The sequence below is a fragment of the Henckelia pumila genome, chromosome 1 (genome assembly GCF_033568475.1).
Source record: "Henckelia pumila isolate YLH828 chromosome 1, ASM3356847v2, whole genome shotgun sequence".
NCBI classification, from domain to species: domain Eukaryota; kingdom Viridiplantae; phylum Streptophyta; class Magnoliopsida; order Lamiales; family Gesneriaceae; genus Henckelia; species Henckelia pumila.
In genome coordinates, this window is record NC_133120.1 from 157290113 (window position 1) to 157304975 (window position 14863).

General features: G+C 35.8%; 1 protein-coding gene across 1 annotated transcript; it reads left to right on the plus strand.

Moving 5' to 3' along the window:
• Positions 1-9428: 9428 nt before the first annotated feature.
• Positions 9429-11544, plus strand: LOC140875813 (glutathione S-transferase U17-like). The gene is made up of 2 exons (XM_073279608.1): positions 9429-9836; positions 11132-11544. The coding sequence occupies exons 1-2, from the start codon at positions 9519-9521 to the stop codon at positions 11507-11509; spliced, it is 696 nt and encodes a 231-aa protein (XP_073135709.1). The 5' UTR covers positions 9429-9518; the 3' UTR covers positions 11510-11544.
• Positions 11545-14863: the final 3319 nt, after the last annotated feature.

A 14863-nucleotide genomic window follows, 5' to 3' on the forward strand; every position in this document is an offset into this window, starting at 1 on the left:
TGAGCTCCGCAACATTAGGTACAACCACTCGATTAGATAAGCACAATAATCCATCTGCCTGAAAATGGAATCCAGATGTATTAACCCCATTGGCTAAACGTGCCAAACGCTGAGTCTTAATATCAGATATCTGAGCATCTCTGATCCGAGAATACAATGCTGGCTCAGATAAAATAGTATACAATCGAATTCCATTCCTCCCTTTTCTGTGCTTGAGCGTAAAACTTAAAGAACAACACTCTTGTATCATATGAGATACTTCATTAGTCTGAAGTGCAGAAAGTCTCACCTGCCGACTCAAGGCATCAGCAGTAAGATTAGCAGAACCTGGATGATATTTGATTTCACAATCATAATCCTTCAAAAGATCCATCCAGCGTCTCTGTCGCATATTCAACTCTGCCTGAGTGAATAAATACTTCAAACTCTTGTGATCCGTGAATATCTCAAATTTCTCACCATAAAGATAATGCCTCCAGATCTTGAGTGCAAATACAATGGCGGCTAACTCGAGATCATGTACTGGATAATTATTCTCATGCGTCTTCAACTGTCGAGAAGCATAGGCAATAACATGTCCATGCTGTGTCAGAACACATCCTAACCCCTGACCAGAGGCATCAGTGAAAACAACATATCCTCCTGATCCAGAAGGTAGAGCTAGCACAGGTGCAGTAGTAAGACGTCTACGCAGCTCGTGAAATGACTCCTCACAATCCAAAGTCCAAATTAAGGTAACATCTTTCCGAGTAAGCTAAGTCAAAGGCCTGGCCAACTGTGAAAATTCTCGATGAATCGACGGTAATAACCAGCTAGACCCAAGAAACTACGAATCTCAGCAACCGTCGTCGGACGAAACCAGTTGAGCACTGCCTCTATCTTACTAGGATCAACAGATATCCCTTCACTAGAAATCACATGACCGAGAAACACTATCCGATCAAGCCAGAATTCACACTTGCTCAATTTTGCATACAACTGCTTATCTCGTAATGTCTGCAACACAATCCTCAGATGATGTGCATGCTCATCCTTGTCATGAGAATGGACAAGAATATCATCAATGAAGACGATGACAAATTTATCCAGATATTCTCGAAATACTTGATTCATCAGATTCATAAAGACTGCTGGTGCATTCGTCAAACCAAATGGCATAACCAGAAATTCATAATGCCCGGATCTGGTCCTAAAAGCAGTCGTAGAAATATCTGAGTCTCGTACTCGCATCTGGTGGTATCCAGATCTCATATCTATCTTGGAGTAGACAGAAGTACCCTGTAATTGATCGAAAAGATCATCAATCCGCGGCAAAGGATACTTATTCTTGATGGTGACACGATTCAACTGCCTGTAATCAATACATAATCGCATCGATCCATATTTCTTTTTGACAAATAAAACAGGTGCTCCCCACGGAGAAACACTCGGATGAATATATCCCTTATCAAGCAGATCCTGTAACTGCTGTTTCAATTCCCTCATCTCTGACGGCGCCAGACGATAAGGTGCTCGGGATATAGGCATAGTTCCTGGTACTAGATCAATACCAAATTCAACCTCTCGAACCGGAGGAAAACCAGGAATCTCATCAGGGAATACATCAGGAAACTCACTGACTATCGGTAGCTGATCAATACCCGTACTACTCATGGACATATCAACTGCATAGATGAGGCAGCCCTCCCCACCTGACTCCAAGACATGACATGCCTTCAGAGTCGAAACAAGTGGCATCGGAGGTCGCGCACCTTCACCATAAAAATACCAGCTATCACCCTCAATAGGATGAAACTGTACCAGACGCTGATAACAATCCACAGTAGCATGATACAAATTCAGCATATCTATTCCCAAAATACAGTCAAAATCTGTCATCGCTAATATCATCAAATTAGCCAATAACGTATTACCCTCAAACTCTAGAAGGCAACCCATCGCTAGACGCTTAGTTACTATCTCCTGCTCCAGCGGAGTAGATACAACTAAATCCATATCTAATGATACATAAAGTAATCTATGTCTCTTAACAAAACGACTAGAAATAAAGGAATGCGATGCTCCAGTATCAATTAAGACAAGTGCAGGAATACCACATAACAAAAAGGTACCTGCCAACATGCGATCGCTTCCCTCAGTAGCCTGTTCTTGAGACAGAGCAAATACCTGCCCTTGAGACTGTGGACGGTAACCAGAAGAACTCTGTGGTGCTGGCTGCTGTCGTGGAAAAGTAAAAGCCTGAGATCCAACCTGTGATCCCGATCCACTAACAGAACCCATGCGCTGAGGACAATCTCTCCGCAGATGTCCCTGCTGACCGCAAATATAACAAGCACCAGTAGCTCTCCGACATGAAGCTGCAGGATGCTTTCCTCCATAATGGCTACAAAACTCCTCCTTCTTTTTCTTCTTCCCAAAATGGAACATACCTCGCGAACCGCGAGAACCAGACGAAGTAGTAGGAGTAGAAGAAGACATAGGTCCAGATTGCACAACAGATTGAGCTCTAGGCTCAACAGATCCACTAGACTGTCCTGGCATCATCAACTGTGCCCTCCTGTTGCTGGTCTCCACCAGACGGCAACGGTTCACCAAAGTCTCATAAGATGTTGGATCATCACAGAAGACAACTTGTGAGTAGATATCTTGATTCAAGCCTTGCAGAAAGATATCATATTTGGACGCATCACTGTTACTGATATGAGGACTGAAAGATAGCAGATCAAGAAATCGTTGCTGATATTGATCAATAGTCATTGATCCTTGCCTCAGAGTCAGCAACTCCATAGATCGTGCCTGACGAACAGCTGAAGGAAAATACAGTTTCTGAAACTGCTGACAGAAATCCCCCCAAGTCACCTGTCCTCTCTCAGTACATGCCTGAGCAGCTTTGGCATCCCACCAAAAACGTTCTCGATCCTCTAGAACAAATTCTAGAACTTCCAATTTCTGATCCTCAGTGCAATCGAAATCACGAAAAGTACTCCGAGTTTAGACATCCAACTTCTTGCTTGCTCAGGATTCTCGCCTCCCACCAAAGGTTTCGGTCCTACTTGCATGAATTTATTGATAGAGTAGCGACGTTTACCCTCATGATGACGATGTTGATCAACATGATGGTGGTGGTGACGATGATGATGACCACCTCCCTGGCCAACACTACCGTGACTCTCGTCAGTCATATCCTGAAAAGAATTGCACATTAAAATCCCAAATGCGCAAAAATTACTCAAGTCTAAACTAAATCCCAAGTACTAATCCCAAAATCTAAGCATGCTCTGATACCAAAAATGTAGTGACCCAGCATTGTATCACCTACTAACTGGCATGCATTAAACTTAATAAAGAAGGAATGCTTAACAGAATAAAACGTGCGGAAACATAACCATAATTTACATATCAGCTTAATAAAACATATCCAGGCTTAAATCTGTAATGATACAACCATATCAAATAATTTAAAAGTAAACGTTATACAGCTATATCGAATTCTGCTGTATAATTAACTCCTCAAGGCTCCTGCTCCCTAGTCCTGCCTTGAACTACCTGCTCCGCCCATCCTGTGACCTGCCCCGTGGAATAGGGTGTCCAAGATAACAATTAGGACGTGAGCGCTAACGCCCAGTACATAAACATGAGTAAACATATATATATACGATGCATGCAACATGATGACTGGTAAAGGGTCATCTGAAAAGTCATGCTCAGTACCGGCGCCACATGAGTGCTGCCACCTCACGGATCAACCTCTGGGTGCAACCACACTCGTCTAGTACACCAGAGTAGTCAGACATAAATGCCCCCGCCGTCGCGGTACTCTCAGTGACAGACTATCGAATATAGAGTTGAGCGGCTCTATAATCAGGTATAACAAGATATAGGCTCAACGTGTATATGCACATGACATATGAATATGGAAAACGGTAAATCATATATCATGCCATATAATAATGCCAAATAAATGCAACATATAAACTTATATACTCGCTGGCAATCTCAGTCAATGTGTGCGTACCTCTAGGCTAGTTCAAGTATAGTAGGATCCTAGATTTCAAGCCAATATTCAAAAGTTCACCGTATCACTACACAAGTTCTATAAGTCTTTACTAAGCTAATAAGTACTCCCAAAACTTTAAATAGATTCTCGGACCATACCTTCGTCCGTAGTAAGCCCTTTGGAGTCGCTAGTCCCGGATGACTATAACCACACCTTGGTTATTTCAGAACCTCTATTATAACCGATAGGGCCCTCAAGTGTATATCTTACACTATATAACTGAAGAAGGAAACTCGGGAATTCGTAATCAAATTGAACTCCGGAGACCCCTATTTATAGGAAAAATTCTCGGCCAGGATCGAAACTTTCGATTTCAGGATCGGAGCTTCCGATCCACTCACTGCGTGCATGCTTGACACGCCAAGATCGGAACTTCCGATCCGACGATCGGAGCTTCCGATCTGCCCTCCGTTCGACACTTGTCAAAACTCGCGGCTGAGTCATCGAGCATTGCTGGCAGCTGGAGATCGAAACTTCTGTTCCTGGATCGGAGCTTCCGATCTCTGTGCTTCCGATCGGCTTCCGAAGTGGCTGGGATCGGAGCTTCCGATCTGGGTTCGGAGTTTCCGATCCGGCCCAAAGTCAAAAGCCCAAATTTTTTTTTTCTGAAGTTCAATTACACTCCGAAATTGGATAATTACTAACCTTTAATCATGTTTAACATATTATTATCTTAAATAAAATTTGGATTAATACATTAACACACGCTGAGAGAGAAAGGGAAAACATTTTGAACGACTAAAAATGGCAGCCTCAGCCATCTATTTATAGAAAGGACCTTCCGATCTAGGTTCAAACTAGGTTTGGATCTTTCGATCGCAACTTTGGACCTTTCGATCTTTCGCGTACCGTACATGTGTATAGTGATTGGACAACTCACTGTGCAGGCCGAGTTCTGATATTCCGATCCCTGTTTTGGACTTTCTGATCCATGGTTTGGAACTTCCGAACTTCCTCGAGCCAAATCACCAATAAAAAGCTCATGACCTCTTATCCACAAGAGATCAGACCTTCTGATCGCAAGTTCGGAGCTTCCGAATTCCCTTGCTTCCAAACTGGACCCTGCCCCTCAGAACATGTTCGGACATTCCGAACTCCTGAGCTTTTGGTTCGGTGCTTCTGAACTACTGGGTCCTTGGTGTACTCCTTCTGGATGTCCGGAATCCGATTTCTACTTATTTTTTCCAAATAAGGAAGCTTTAATCATATTTTACCCAATTAAACATGTATTGACAGTATAATTACTTGAAACAGGAGTCAGGTTACTACAGATCATCATTTACTGTGAAGCCCAACTATTAATATTAATTAATTATACATCACAACACGTAAAATTCATTAACTAACCAATGACAATCTAATCTAATCGGACAATTGTACACCTGAGCCTTAAAGAACAAGTGTACCCCTATGTGTGGCTCTAACCAACGAACATGTCATCAGAAGAAAGTGCATTTCATTATTCCAATTTTTACTCTTCTTCTTAGAAAACACCAATATTTTTCAAATCTCAACGTCATAACTCATTTTTTTCCATAGACGTCGCTAATGGTAGCACCTGGGTAAGTTGGGAAGTCGAGGCATGGACAACTTCTTGGGTAGAGCAAGAGTGTTCCATGTCTGATTCACTAGTCGGGTGACTGTAACTTATCTTGCTGGGGTCTACACACATGCAAACAAGAAAGGTTAGTGGGGTGTTGGAAGAGTTTCTGACTTGGTTACTTCGACGCTCAAGTCAGTATAAAATTTTACTCAAGGAAAGAAGGTATTCGAAGAAAAGGAAAATAAAGAGTATTTTGATGTAAAGTGAACTACCTGTTTTACTGGTCGAGTTCTCTTAACCCCTAACTCTTAGGACATTTCTTTCTGGCCATTAAAACCACTCGGGCTCTACTTTGGTTACAATCTACCATGTCTTATGAGCTCCTATTAACAACCCCGGTCCCAGGATGACTATAACTTTTTTGAGTTATTAGCAACTAAAACCCCTGTGAAATATTGAAAATGCACACTTTTTCCTTGTGAAATTTTAATAGACATCTTCAACCCTGAACTTTTATAAAATTAGCACACGTGCCCCTTCATATGAGTGATTGTTGCGCACGTGCCCCCTCATGCGACTTGGCAAACATTTTTATTTTTATTTTTGCACCAAATATCCCTATGAAATATTTAAAATACATGTTTGACCCCTTGAAAGTATCATTTTTAAATTTATTCAACCCATAATACACAATTTTTATTAAGATCCAATTATAAAATATTGACCAAAAATTTTTCATTTTATAAATTTTTTTTTTATTTTAAAGTTATTTCTTAATTAATTTGTTTCTAGAAAAAATATTATTACTCACTTAGTTATTTTATTAAACTCATTTCGTATTTCCAATTTCTCCATTAAACATGCATTCATAAACAATGATTTAAATTCCGAAAAGTACAAAAATATTGAACCAAAATGATAAGTTCATCATATTTTGGTTCAATATTTTTGTACTTTTAGGTATTTAAATTCTTATTTATGAATGAATGTTTAATAGAGAAGTTGGAAACACGAAGTGAGTTTAATAAAATAATGATGGCAAAATAAAGTAATAATTTTTTTTGAACCAAAAAATTAATTAATAATAAGAAATTTAAAATAAAAATAAAATAAATAAAATGAAAATTTTTGATAAATATTTTATAATTGGATCTTAATAAAAAGTGTGTATCGTTATTTATTGCAAATTGTACAATGCATCTTTTCGAAAAAAATAGATTTTGGTTCAAACTATATAGTCCTAAATCGAAAAGTAATATGCATGAACTTATTATTTTTGTTCAATATTTTAGTGTTTTTAGGTATTTTAATCCTTGTTTTATGAATGCACATGTTTAATGGAGAAATTGGAAAACGAAGTGAGTTTAATAAAATAATGATAAAAAGATAAAGTAATAATATTTTTTAAAAACAAATTAATTAAGAATAATAAATTTAAATAAAATAAAATTAGTAAAATGAAAAAAATATGACAAATATTTTATAATTGGATCTTAATAAAAATTGTGTATTATTATTTACTGCAAATTGTGCAATGCATCTTCTCGAAAAATTTAGATTTTGGTTCAAAAATCTATAGTCCTAAATCTAAAATTAATATGCATGAACTAATCGTTTTGGTATTTTTAGGTATTTAAATCTTTGTTTATGAATGCAAGTTTAGAGAAGTTGAAAATACGAAAAGAATTTAATAAAATAATGATAGCACGATAAAGTAATAATATTTTTTTTAGAAACAAATTAATTAATAATAATAAATTTAAATAAAAATAATAATTAGTAAAATGAAAAAAATTTATTAATATTTTAGAATTGAATTTTAATAAAAATTTTGTATTATTATTTACTGAAAATTGTGCAATGCATTTTCACGAAAAGTAATATGCATGAACTTATCATTTTGGTATTTTTAGGTATTTAAATCCTTGTTTATGAATGCATGTTTAATTGAAAAGTTGGAAACACGAAATGAGTTTAATAAATAATGATAACAAGATAAAGTAATAATATTTTTTTAAAAACAAACTAATTAAGAATAATAAATTTAAAATAAAAATAAAAATTAATAAAATGAAAAATGTTTGGAAAATATTTATAATTGGATCTGAATAAAAATTATGTATTATAGGTTGAATAAATTTAAAAAGTATACTTTTAAAGGGTCAAATATGTATTTTTAATATTTCATAAGAGTATTTGGTGCAAAAAAAAATCAAAATGTTTGTCCAATCACATGAGAGGTGCGTGCACATCACTCATATAAAGGGGCGCGTGAGCTAATTTTATAAAAAATCAATGTTGAAAATATTTATTAAAGTTTCAGAAAAGAAAAGTGTTTAATTTCAATATTCACATGAATATTTGGTTCAAATAACTCTCATTTTTTTAAATATATTTTTTGGACCAAATTTGAGAGTCTGAGTTGCCCAAGACTCATACATGAAATTAAAGCTCTCGAGAAAACACGTGGGTGCTCGCTCCATTCAATGAATTCGTATCCTTTTTTTATTATTATATGTCTTATTTTGGAAAAAATTATGGTTCAGTCCAAAATATTAGGACACATTTCCGATTCAGTCCTAAATATTTCAACGTTCCCGGTTTGGTCCCAAATATTTTCCAAAAATTCTCGATTCAGTCCTAAATATTTTTATGTTCCCGGTTTGATCCCAAATGTTTTAAAAAGTTTCCAGTTCAGTCCTAAATATTTTACGTTCAAGATTTCGTCCTAAATATTTTCCAAAAGTTCTCGATTTGGTCCTTCCATCTACAAACAAAATATGATAAAAAAAACTTACAAACAAAAGACAAAGTTAAATAAAATAGAAGCTAATAATAATAATAATAATAATAAATGAACAAAAATTTCTTTCAAATGAAAATATAATATAAATTATGAAAAATAAAATTATAGAATAAAAAAAAATTGAACCGTGCAATCTTATAGTTAAAAACATTATCAATCACAAACAAATAAACAAATGTTTTAGCAAATAACTAGTATTACTTATTTCACAAAATATTTGAAAATTTCAACAAATTTTTCAATAGAAGAATACTTATGCTTAACAATTGAGAAAAAATAATGTATTATTTGATCATCGTTGAAGTAGTAATATGAAATTAAGTTTTATTTAATAGTAAATTTTTCTCAAATATTAATTTTTTAAATTATAAAAAGAGTTTTAAAAAGATATATATCTTTTTCCAACCTCCAAATTTTTTTTAAATGTGCAAGCATCATGAATGATAATATAACAAAATTAATAAAAATGTGAAATAACATCATTAAATTTTAATTCCTCGAGTTTTGTTTATTTTATTTAAGTTTTTATTTTTTTAGCATCATGAATTTAATATTTTTATTTTGAACATTGTGTAAAATTGATTTTTTAAATTTGGATAAAAACTCTAATAAATTTGTGTTTTATTTAAAACTTGTTTAATGTTAAATATATAATAAATAATATAAAACTCAATCATAAATTATATAACACTACGCGATGTTAGTTTTAACATACGAGTATATGGAATGATCAAACCGGTAACTTTTAAGAAATATTTGGCATGAAATCGGCAATGTAAAAATATTTTGGACTGAACCGAAAACTTTTGAAAAATATTTAGGACCAAACCGAGAACGTATAAACATTTAGGACTGAATCGGAAACTTTTAAGAAACATTTAGGACAAAACCGGCAACGTTCAAACATTTAGGACTGAACCGAGAATGTGTCCAAACATTTAGAATTGAACCGAAATTTTGCCCGTCTTATTTTTGTTTTTCTAGATAAATAATATAATCAATATTACGAGAACGGCTACAAGAAATATTCAACTTCTTCGTTTCAGACTTATAAGTGAGCTAGACCCCATACTAATCAATATTTCTTCTTCTACTCGTAACTCCAAAGAAAAATGGCTTCCAGTGAAGTGAGGCTACTGAGTTCTTGGATAAGCCCGTTTGTGTTGCGGGCCAAAATCGCACTCAACATCAAGCGGATCGACTACGAGTCCATACCCGAAAACCTCTCTGCTAAAAGCGATCTTCTTTTGAAATCCAATCCCGTCCACAAGAAAGTCCCTGTTCTCATTCATGGCGATAGGATCATCTGTGAATCTCTCGTTATTGTTCAGTACGTGGATGAAGTCTGGGCCTCTGGGCCCGAGATTCTTCCCTCTGATCCCCATGATCGGGCTATAGCCCGGTTTTGGGCCGCCTATATTGATGAAAAGGTCAGATTTCTTTTCTTTCTAATTTACTTTTTAGTTTTATTCTATTTTCTCTCTCACTCGGACGGATCGATATATACACAACTTGAGGAAAAGTCAGAACATTAGATATGCTATCGGCAAACATTAATTTTTAAATTCTCAAAAAAAAAAAAAAAACATTAATTTTTAAGATGTTTTTCTCATGTATATTTAAAATGTTTTAGTGTATTATAAGTAAAAAAATTGAATTACATGCGTGCAAAATATTTTCGTAAAATGTTTTTGAAAATATTTTTTAAAAAATATTTTTCAACGATTAGAGATTTTTTTTTATGTTTTTAAGAATTGAACATACAATTATGAAAATCAAAATATATTATATTTTAACTGTAAAAACGTTTTTATAAAATAATTATTCAAACACATAATTATTTTTAAAATAAATTTAAATATTTTATAAAATTTTATTAAAAATGACTTTTATAATAACGTTCACTAGTATTTGTTCAAATAAAGCTTTATTTTTTAAAACTGCTTTTTTGGTAATCAACAATCGATGGAATTTATAAGTCTTAGCTCTTTTGCTATTAGATATTATAGCTGGCATGCTAATCGAACAACTCAACTTTTTCGAAGGGAAAGAAAAAAAAAATCAAACTTTAGAAGGGAAAATAGGTTTTTTTTTCTTTTCACCAAAATCAAACTTGTCTTGGGTTATGGTTTTAATTAATTCAAAGTTTGATTTTAATACAGTTTTTTTTTTCTTTCCTAGCTGGTGTTTTCTTTGACCGTTGACGTTTTTTCCCTTTAATTGAGCCCAACTTTTTTTAAAAAAAATTACAGACAAACTTAAATAACACTTGGGCACCAACTCAACTGGTGCTCATAGTTTTCCCACACATTAGAGTGCGGGGTAACAAAACTCTCTCTATAAATTATACCCTTTCAAAACTACAGAGCAATCTAATTTATAAGTATTAATGAATGTTGTAGGCAATTATATATATATATATATATATATATATATATATATATATATATATCATAGTCAAACACATGAATTTAGTTCTGATCATATTATAATAGTTCGTTTTGCTTGGTTGCTTAAGCACACGTACATTTATCAAAGGTAGATATTTGTTTGAAGCACATATATTTGGTTGTCTTTGCAACCTCTAAAAATAAGTGATTATGGATTTTTTTTCATAATCACTTATTTTTTGAGGTTGTGAACACTACCTTAGTGTACGAATTCTTTTAGCGCATATAATTGATCTGATTCCAAACATTGAAAACAAAATAACAATAATGCACAGTGGTATCCAAATTTAAGGGCAGTGTTGGTGATAGAGGAAGATGGAGCTAAGAAGGCAAAGCTGGAGCAGTTAAGTGAGGGGCTTGTTTTATTTGAGGACACTTTCACAAAATGTGGCAAAGGTAAAAAGTTCTTTGGAGGTGACAACATTGGGTACTTAGACATTGCATTAGGTTGTTTCTTGGCATGGCTTCGACTTATAGAAAGAACTATTGATGCCATCTTGCTTGATGAAACCAAGACTCCTCGTGTGTTCAGATGGGCTCGTGATTTTTCGGCCGAACCCGAGGTCATTGCCGATACGCCCGAAACCGATCAACTCTACGAGTATTGGAAAGGTTTTATGTTGAAGCTCAAGGCTATGGAGAAGCATAAGTAATCTCATGGTGTTTCTTGTGTCTGTTTTTCGTATGAGATGAATGTATTAACTTGTTCAATATACGTTAATTTTTTTGTTAGGAATCAATCCGAAAATTTGGTATTCGAGAATTCATCACGCACGTAAGAACAAAATCCCAGGAACAGATAAAACCAACGCACACAGATCAAACTCAAACACTCACGCGAAAGCAATAAACAACGCAAGTATTTACGTGGTTCGGCAAGGAATTTGCATACGTCCACGGGAGAGCAACACAACACTTTTATTAATTATCAACAGAACAAACCAAGCTCAATCAACAGAGCTTATTACAGAGATAGACCAGAAAACTCTTAATACTAGATACAGACACTATTCAAGTTATTGCTACTTGAATCTTCCCGTCACAATCTACGCCCAAGTTTTCTCCTCCGAAATCTCTCCTTCTTCTCTCTCAATATATTCTGAAGAATTTGATTTTCTGTTATTTTTCGTTGCGGCCATCTTCCATCTGCTTATATAGAGAATTACACCGACTTTCATCTTGGGCTTTAGGTCAACAATAACTTGCGGCCCAATTATAAAGTCAACATGGTCCAACCCGATAAGCCTTCATTCATCAGTCTGATCTGCTCTTGTCCTTTGATCTGCATCGATCTGCCTGCAAGCTTTCAGCTTTACGAAAACTCCATCTGACTTCTAACCAAGTCACAATACTCGAGAAATCTATCTGCATGAACTCATCCGAAGACTCATCTGACCATTGCATCGATCTGATCCCAGTATTCGATCTGGACCATGAACTCATCTGAACTCCGAGCTCATCTGATATGTACTATTCGATCCGATCTCTTCTCTATTCCCATTTAATCTGATAGAAGCATACTTCAACAATCTCCACCTTGATTCTTTCAGGTTGAATACTGCTCTCCATCCTAACCGCCTTGGCTAATTTCCAATCACCGCATTAACTAAGTCCAAACATTTCTTGAACTTATCATACGGAAGTGACTTCGTCATAGCATCTGCAGGATTTTTTTCTGATGCTATCTTCACAAGGATCACATCTCCTTTTTCAATTACATCTCTGACGAAATGCATCTTCACATATATTTGTTTCGATCGTTCATGATAGACTTGGTGTTTCGTCAAGTGTATTACACTTTGATTGTCACAGTGTACTACTACTTGATCTTGTTTTATACCCAACTCTGCTATCATCCCTTTTAACCACAATCCTTCCTTTATGGCCTCAGTCACAACTATGAATTCTGCCTCAGTGGTAGAAAGGGCAACCACTGACTGTAGATTTGACTTTCAAGTGATCGTTGTGCCATAAAAGGTGAACACATAACCAGTCAACGACTTTCTCGTGTCTAAGTTCCCAGCAAAATCTGAATCCACATATCCAACTACCGGATCAATCCCATCTTGCTGTTTTTCGAACTTCAACCCCAACTCAGTTATGTTTATGAGATATCGGAGAATCCACTTCAGATCTTCCCAATGATATGTACCCGGATTAGCCATGAATCTTGACACAACACTGATTGCGTATGCCAGATCAGGCCTACTACACACCATTCTATATATGAGACTCCCCACTCCACTAGCATATGGAATATCAGCCATCTTCATCTTGTATTCCTCACTTTCAGGTGATTGACTCGCAGATAGCTTCAAATACTGTCCCAGAGGGGTCAAGACAGATTTTACTTGATTCATGTTATACCGCAGAATAACCTTATTCAAATAGTTCTTCTGATTCAGATGAATCTCCTGTCTTTTCATGTTTCTCACTATGTCCATGCCCAAAATTCTCTTCGCTTCACCCAGATCTTTTATCTCAAACTCTATGTTGAGTTGTTGTTTCAAGGATGATATCTCTGTCCTACTTTTACTTGCGATCAAGATATCATCAACGTAAATCAGTAGGTACATGATAACCTGCCCATCATCCTTCTTTAGATAGACACGTCTGCCCTATTGGCTTCTCACAAAACCAATACCAATCATGAACTCATCAAACCTCTTGTTCCACTGCCTCGGACTCTGCTTCAACCCATATATACAATAATTTTCTCAGTAAAAAGACTTTGTTCTGGCTTTTCTGATGTATGAAGTCCTTTGGTTGTTCCATATAAATGATTTCTTCCAGGTCACCGTGTAGAAACGCAGTTTTTACATCCATCTGCTCAAGCTCCAAGTCGAGCTGGTTCACCAGTGCTAACATAATCCGGATGGAACAATGTTTGACCACTGGAGAATAGAATTCATTAAAATCTATTTCTTCTACTTGACCAAAACCCTTTGCAACCAATCTTGCTTTATACTTGATCTGATCTGTACCAGGAGTTCCTTCCTTCTGTTTATAGATCCACTTGCATCCCAATGTCTTTTGATGCTTCGGTCTGTCTACTAACGTCAAGGTTTGATTCTTCTCAAGTGAGTTCATCTCTTCATTCATAGCTTCAATCCACTTGTTTTTTTGTTTACTCGCCATAGCTTCATCATATGTATTCGGCTCTGAATACTCCACCTCCTCAGCTACTACAAGTGCATACCAAGCCAAATCAGCTTTACCAAACCTCTTAGGAGCTCGGATCTCCCTTCTGGTTCTGTCCCTTGCAAGATTATAGGTACTCAAGTTCTCTTTTGGATCACTCGCTATCATATCATCATCTTGCATCTCATCTGACCCTTCAACTGGCACAGAAGACTCCACCTCAATCGGTATTTTATCATTCACACTGATCTGACTGTCCTTTCCATCTGTATTCATTTTATATCCCAATTTGGATTCATCAAACTTCACATCCCTGGTGTTGAAGCACTTTGGACCTCTTGACTCCAGGTTCCTAACTTTATAACCTTTCACACCATCCGGATACCCAATGAATATACATCTGAGTGCCCTTGCTTTCAACTTGTCCTGTTTCAGATGAGCATATGCAAGACATCCGAATACCCTCAAGTTTGAATAGTCTGCAGGTGTTCTACTCCACTTCTCCATTGGTGTCTTAAAACCAATCGCACTGGATGGACATCTATTGACCAAATAGCACGCAGTAGATAATGTGTCTCCCCAGAAGGACTTAGGAAGAGAAGCATTGATTAACATACATCTGACCCTTTCCAGAAGAGTTCTGTTCATTCTCTCTGCCAGGACAATTTGCTGTGGCGTTCCTGCCACTGTTCTGTGTCTGGTAATGCCTTTCTCCTTACATAGCTTGACAAACTTATCTGATAAGTATTCTAGCTCATTATCTGTTCTCAGGTGTTTAACTCTTTTATCACTCTTGTTCTCAACTGCCACCAGTCATTCTCTGAACTTGTCATATGCTTCATCTTTAGTCTTTAAGATGAATATTC